General features: G+C 40.6%; 1 protein-coding gene across 1 annotated transcript in view; it reads right to left on the reverse strand.

Moving 5' to 3' along the window:
- The window catches only part of dab2ipa (DAB2 interacting protein a), a gene marked incomplete at both ends in the record, with an annotated part of 34,682 nt that overhangs the window by 5,961 nt on the left and 21,221 nt on the right, over positions 1-7,500 (reverse strand). Inside the window, 5 exons of the mRNA XM_080036809.1 lie at positions 3,342-3,494; positions 5,350-5,450; positions 5,556-5,644; positions 6,226-6,348; positions 7,085-7,194. Of these exons, the coding sequence (XP_079892935.1) occupies positions 3,342-3,494; positions 5,350-5,450; positions 5,556-5,644; positions 6,226-6,348; positions 7,085-7,194 (576 nt within the window). The remainder of the gene's footprint in view (positions 1-3,341; positions 3,495-5,349; positions 5,451-5,555; positions 5,645-6,225; positions 6,349-7,084; positions 7,195-7,500) is intronic.

Genomic DNA, 7,500 nt, shown 5'->3' on the forward strand with positions numbered 1-7,500 from the left:
AAACAAGTAAAAGGGTGCAGTTACACTTTAAGTTTAGTCTTAAAAATATTTTAATGTAATATTACATGACATATGTTTTATTTTAATGTCATACACATTGTAGAAAAGCCATCATGCCAAGGAAATACACCAGGAAGACGACCTGGGGCAACCACACGGAAAGAGCACCTTCTCATATTTCCCTGTAACCTTCAGGGCTGGAATGTAGAGTAGGCCTAGTTGTAGAGTATGACAGGCTGATGTTATAATCCAGTTTGTATTTGTATTTGTATTTGTATTTGTATTTGTATTTTATTGGGATCTCCATTAGCTGAGGCCATAGCCAAAGCTATTCTTCCTGGAGTCCACACAACACCTGTGCATCTATACACTGCAGTGCATAATTACATTAAATAATGATCACCATGACAAAACAGTGATAACGGAAATGGTAACAAAAGTAATAAAAATAACTCTACAACAGTCAAAATTAAATAAAATAAAAATAATACAAAATTAACAAAACACAGGACCTAAATTATTCACAGAAACATAGAGATAAACTTATATAAACATGACAGGTATAATTGATGGTCAGACCAGACAAAAACATATATAAACAGAAACAATTAATGATGATTATACTGATGGGAGTGGCATCATTGGTTAGATATTAGCCACTGCAGAGAGCTGCTCGACTAGTACCGTACTTTCCGCACTATATGCCGCACTGGACAATAGGCCGCAGGTGTTATAATGTTTAATTACCATATGTAAGAGTTCGTGCACATAGGGGATTGTCGGGAAAGAGATGGCTGCTTGAGGAAGCTCCCATTTATTAACATTTCAACAAACAAGTTGCATATTTGCATAACGTACGTAAGTGTTACCATTTTGTGCAATAGTAGCTACTAGGGATGGGCACGAGTGTTTTCACTACTCGTGTGATCGCTTGCATTCCTCGAGGATCAATCGATTCCTCGTCAAACTTTTTTCTATTTTTAGGACGCAACGCATCTGTCTACAGAACAACGGTTGACCGCAATAAAGCGCTCAATGCTTATGTCAAACAGTCACAGTTGCCATATGATATTAAGGATTTATTTTCCACAAGTTTAAAACACATTTTCCTCACTGAAAGTAATTAAATAAGCGGGCCACAATTTAAACCGATCGAGTAGGTCTGCAGTGGAGAGAGAAAAAAGAGAGAGAAAAAAAGCATGGGCTGTAGTTGGCTAACAATCAAAATAGACATTTAAAATAAGAAGGGCAGCAAATACAATAAAATTATTGTCCTACAATTTAAACACATAGATAGGCTAAATAACTCACCAAAGCAGTAGAAGTAGTAGGCTAGTATATCCAACCGCGTAATGATCACTCCTGTCCGTGACTAATTACCGCGACTAATTCCTCGTTAACGGAACGTTACACCGTCGGCTTTTGAATCTCAATCCTATATTCCATAATAAAGGCTTCTTAAATGTCGTTTGCTCGAATGTGCACGAAGTCAGCCTGGCTTCTTGACTTTCCAAGTTTTCCAGCACCGCATTCAGCTCCGCGGTGCTGTGGAGACCACACACTGGCTGCGCTGCACGGAGGTGGCAGTTATTTGCGGTTTCTGTTTGACACAGCGCTTAGTTTATTTAACTTGGATCAAAATATTTAATTTTGTTAAACTTTATATCCGTTTTGTGCCGTTTTGTACACGTATATAACATTTTAAAATAGGGGCGGCCGGCCGGCCGGCCTAAAGGCTACAAACACTAAAAAAAACAAAAAACGATTTTCCTCATCCACCAATCGAGATCATTTGAAACGAGGAGTACTCGAGTACTCGATTACTAACGCCCATCCCCAGTAGCTACAGAACATATACTGTGCTGTGTAATAACAGGGTCGAAAAACGGGGAAAAAGTCGCGGCTTGTAGTCCGAAAAGTACGGTAGATGTTTTTTAAGTAATAGTTTGAATCGATTTTTGCAATTTTCTTGAATAATATGTCCAGGCATGGTGTTCCATTTACTCATGGCTCTATATAATGCAGTACTCTTCGCTCTGTTTGTTTTCACCTTAGGTAGTGTGAATCTTCCTTCCATCGCATGCCTGGTGTTATAATTGTGTTTATCAGAACTGAAACTTAAACATTTATACAATACCCTCGGCAATTTAGTCACTGAAATTTTCCTCGTAAAATTAAGCAAAGAGGCAGTAAATCTATTCTTAACACTTAACCAGGATAGAAAGTTGTGCATTATTTTCACATTACTCCTATAGGAACACCTTAATAAACAGCGTGCAGCCTTATTCTGAGCAATTTGCTATTTTTTTATATGTGACATGGCAGCTCCTGACCAAACCTCTGAGCAATAGTCCAGATGAGCTAAGACAATTGTTTTAATGACATTTCCCATTATATTCTTTGGTAAAAAATGTGAACATCTCCGTATAACTGAGAGACCTCTGCCCATTTTAACTACCACCTTACCAATGTGTTGAGCCCAGGATAATTTACTGTCTACAATTATGCCAAGAAGTTTGGTCTTTTGAACTTGTTCAACTGCCATACCCTTAATGTACAAATTCAACTTGGGATCATTTGATAACAGATGTTTTGTCCCAAATACAAGGCTTTTTGTTTTAGAAACATTAAGAACTAGTTTGTTATGCGTTACCCAGTCCAATACTAACTGCAATTCATTGTAGTTGGGTCTTCTCCTGTGTTCTGAGTCCCAGGCTGTTCTCGCTGGTTCTGATTTTCCTATGCTTTGACCCCCAGACACTAGCTGGCTCTAAGGGTCCTGTGTTCTGACCCCCAGACTGTGTTCTAATCTAACTGGTTCTATCTTTCATTTGAATCTTATTAAAACCTTTTGAATTATAATATGTTGTATTTGATTTTGTTCAGAGTTACTTTCAAGTGTTTAGAAAATTTGCTTTGCCTAATTGACCAAACCCCATCATTCTTTTACTAGTCAGACATTAGTTCTGGAATGTGTGGCTAGCTTTCAGGATTCTTACTGTTACAATATGTGTTGTTATGGTAGTTTCAGAGTGGAAAAAGTAAGTGGATCAGTTTAACCCTTGATTTTTCTGGTCTGTCTCAGTTTACCCCACAGCTGGGGTAAAGTGAGCCACATGACAACTTTTTTTTAAAACAATCATATTTTCACTGCCCTTTGTCTTGAATAAATTCTGCTAATGCCCATTTCTAGGAAACATCCTGAATTAATGGGAAATGTTTAAATTTGAGTGATAAATCATTTTAGCTCGCTTAGAGGGGAGCAAATGTAAAAAGTGGCTCACATTACCCCGTTCTACCCTGTAAAAAAAAAGAAAAAAAGAAAATTGTGTGTGTCTTACCAGAGGCGGGTCTAGGCGGATAGGGGGAGGGGCCAGCGCCGCTAAGCATGCTGGGAGGAGTGCGTCCTCGCGGGGGGCCGGGAGGGCCGGGGGGGGGCTGGTCGATACGTCTCTGAGGCCCCACTGAGCTCTGCCGGGGAGGGGCGGGGTTACCTGGGGAGGGAGTGACATCATACAGTTAGGATTAGGCAGTGGCTTTTGAAAAAAAAAAAATCTGAAAGTTAGTTTTTTTTTTTTTTTTTTCTTCTTTTTTAACAGTGTATGTGGCCCATGCCGACATTATCATCTATAAATGCTCAACGATTAATAACGTTTGACAATAATGCCCCAATAAATCCCCCCCCCCCTCCTCCTCCTCCTCCGCACACACTTCCTTTGTCAACGTGAACGTGCAGAGTGGACACAAACGGAGGCGCGTTGCCGCAGCTGCTGCACACACACCTACTCCCCGGCCTGCCCTGCCCCACCAGCGAGGTAACACATACATGAATGGAGTCAAGAGTGTATTGTTTGCCCCCTAAGCCTCAGTTGCCAAGCTATAACTTGCATTTATTTGTCTCTGTTATAAAGTAGCCTCTATCATGCAGCGCCACACAGCTGAGCATAAATTAGCCGACTGTCCTGCTTAACAAGCTAGCCCAAAAAAAAATAGATATGACGTGATGAACACAACTAATGTCGGCGGAGTTTGTCATTGGTACAGCATGTGAATCTATCAGTATGCTGAATATTTAGTGTTGTTTAGTTTTACTTTAGGCTATATAATTAACACATGCAGTAATTTATTTGCTAAATGACAAACAGGCAATTCCCAATTGCCTGCAGAAAAAGTAGCCTTGTGCCTGGTTGTAATGTAACCAAGCAGTCTTATTTTATATGGTTGGTCTCTTTTTATTTACAAATTGCAGTATAATGCCTAGAAAGGAGAGGTTAAAAAGGAAAAAGAAAGGGAGCTACAGCAGGCAGCCCAGGGGAGCAGCTCTCTGCTCTCCTGGATGAAAGCACCCACCAGCAGCAAGGAGGAAGATGAAGATGAAGGGTCAGAGTCAAGACCAGAGTCATGTTAACTGTTCAGGGCCTTTTAAAGCTCAGATTTTAATGTTGAACTGTTCCTCAAATGTTATTGAAATATCTTAAAAGCTGTCCACACATTTTATTTTAACTACGCAAAGTGGGTTGGTGGTACTAAATCAGTCATGAAGCTATATAAGTTAATTATATTGTTTTGTCCCAACCATAAGTTATTTCTACGTTACAAGACTTGCAGTAATCTTGTATTTACCTTAATAGGATATTATTAGTACGGAGATCAGGGGCCTAACGAAGACTTCAAAGACAGAATTCGGGATAAGGGATTATTTAAAAAAATCCGAAACTGACTGTTTTTTTCAAACATGTACATTTTTTCTTTCAGCTTTTTGGTAATTCTGTGTCTCCAAATTATTCCAGAAAATAGTACTAAATAGCCCACATTGACACAGGTGATTTAGCCTTAGCTTTCTTCTCAAAGTGCACTAGATTGATGAATTTTACTTTAAAAGGTTAACATTTTTCTTGCGGGGGAGCATTACCCCGGACCCCCCTAGAAGGTCCAGGGTCCCAAACAGAGTCTCCCAAATTCCTTTGAGAAACACTCTATGTGTGGCCGGGTATTAAAAGTCATTAGGCCAGGGGGGGATTTTGTACAAGTACCCTTAAAATGATTTGGTCATTCATCGATAGAATATATTGTGCCCTTTTTTTTTTTGCAATGAGCACCTGCCCCCCAAAATGTCTGTGCACGCCACTGGGATTAGGTCATAATGAAATACTGTGAGAGGCTGTAAAACTGTGTGTGTGTGTGTGTGTGTGTGTGTGTGTGTGTGTGTGTGTGTGTGTGTGTGTGTGTGTGTGTGTGTGTGTGTGTGTGTGTGTGTGTGTGTGTGTGTGTTTGTGTGTGTGTGTGTGTGATGATTATTATGTTGTTTAAAGAATTTTGAATAAAGTTAATTGAAAAAAAAACTTTTACCTGTGAGTGTGTCGTTTAGTGACATCGCTCTCCTTGAATATTCTTCTCCGCTGCTGCTACTAGACATAGCGGACGTCCTTTCCCCTCTCTCCCCCGCTCCCACGAGTGTGTGTGTGTGTGTGTGTGTGTCAGTGTGAGTGTGTGCGTGTGTGTCTGTGTGTGTGTGTGGGTGTGTGTCAGTGTGTGTGTGTGTGTTATGAAGCAGCCCCACAGACATCTGGGTGAGAAAGGCTGGTTTAGTTGCGGTGATGTTTTCGGGGTTTCCGACAGAGTTTTCAGGGGGCGTTGTGTCCGTCTGAAAAGGTCAATACACTTTATTAACAGTGAGGAAGATTGAAGAACTTTTCCATCAATTTAAAGTCTCTACGAGGAACTTTTTAAATATTTCTGAAACAGTCTCATTTTTCCTCTGATGATCATAAATTACATTTAACAGCAAACGAGACCATCAGTGCAAAGAATGCTATTTTTATATAGTTTTTCGTAATGCCTTTGTCATGGGTATACGCTCACCCAGGAACAACAGCTGGCGTGGTAAAAACACTACTGATTTTGTCCAAAGGGGGGCGCTAGAAATAACACAAGCTTAAAGTTCCTCGGAGCAGCTTTAATTATAATGTATATTGACATTCACCTGCCAAAGCTAGAAAAACATAAAAGTATTAATATGAAATAGATTAAGTGTGTCCTGTTTATTTCTGAGCCTTTATAATGAAATATAAAAAAATTAAAAAAATATTTTTATTTTTTAATAAAAAAAATTTGGAAAATAAATCATCAAATGTATTTTAAATTATTTAAGTTTATAAATATTATGACGAATATTAGAAATTAAAATCAAGCATTTTCCGAACCTTCCCCTCTGTGTTTACTGACCATGGTCTGTTGCCGTGGCGACGTGGTGGTCATGTGATACACGGGGTTCTGGAAGGAAAGGGGGAGGAGCCCCGGCCGGCGCTGCCATTGGCTGTCGTCAAGGCCGTCGCTAGGGGAGGAGTCCTGCAACGTTCAAAGGAGGAAAAAAGACAGGCATATGCTAGAGGAAGAGTGAGAGGGGGCGGGTGTCCGTTTGGACGATCGCAACTAGCAAACAAAAGTGAGACACGGAGGAAGATTGAGAGATAGGCCTACTGTTTTGAACCTACACTGTTTATTAGGCACCCACTAAATCAATAATGCACAGACACTGTGGAGAATAACATAAGACGTATTCCTACCTTCATGCTTATGTGCCCGGAGCATCCCATAACACATCCATAGAGCCCTCGGCCCCTTTGCCCTGCTTCTTTCTTTACTCTTTAATCCCGTGCGTATCGTCTCACCTCTTTTGCACCGGGTCAAAGGGCAATATAGAAGTGCGATTAATCTGCGTTAACTTTTTTTAATCGCGTTAATTTTTCTGTGATTAATCAGCCCTACTTAAAATGCACCCTTGCATACTTAAAATGCACCCTTGTACACTTGCATACTTAAAGTGCATACTTAAAATGCACCCTTGCACCCTTGCATACTTAAAATGCATACTTAAAATTACATTTGCATATTACATAGAGTTTTTAATACAACTGAAAGTGAGATGATTTCTACAACTCACTTGGAGGTCGACCTCTGACAGGCTATCTGTGTGTGTGTGTGTGTGTGTGTGTGTGTGTGTGTGTGTGTGTGTGTGTGTGTGTGTGTGTGTGTGTGTGTGTGTGTGTGTGTGTGTGTGTGTGCGCTTTGTTCGTCTACTCACTTGTAAATCGACCAATGATAGACTGCGGCTCTGGTTGGTCAGTTCTGGCCCCGCCTCCGTCTCATTGGGTTCTGAGTAGGAGGAGCTCGGAGCAGGGGACCCATGGAGACCTGTAAACAAACACACACACACACACACACACACACACACACACACACACAGACAGACACACAGAAAGACAGACACACAGACACAGACACACAGACACAGACACACACAGACAAAAATACAGAGGCACACACAGACAAACACACACACAGACACACAGACACACACACACAGAGACACACACACACACACACACACACACACACACACACACACACACACAGACAGACAAAAATACAGAGGCACACACAGACAAACACACACACAAAGTAAGTACTTCAACTAAATTGTCGGAGTAGCACCGAAGG

The sequence above is a fragment of the Ammodytes marinus genome, assembly GCF_949987685.1.
Source record: "Ammodytes marinus genome assembly, chromosome: 2".
NCBI classification, from domain to species: domain Eukaryota; kingdom Metazoa; phylum Chordata; class Actinopteri; order Uranoscopiformes; family Ammodytidae; genus Ammodytes; species Ammodytes marinus.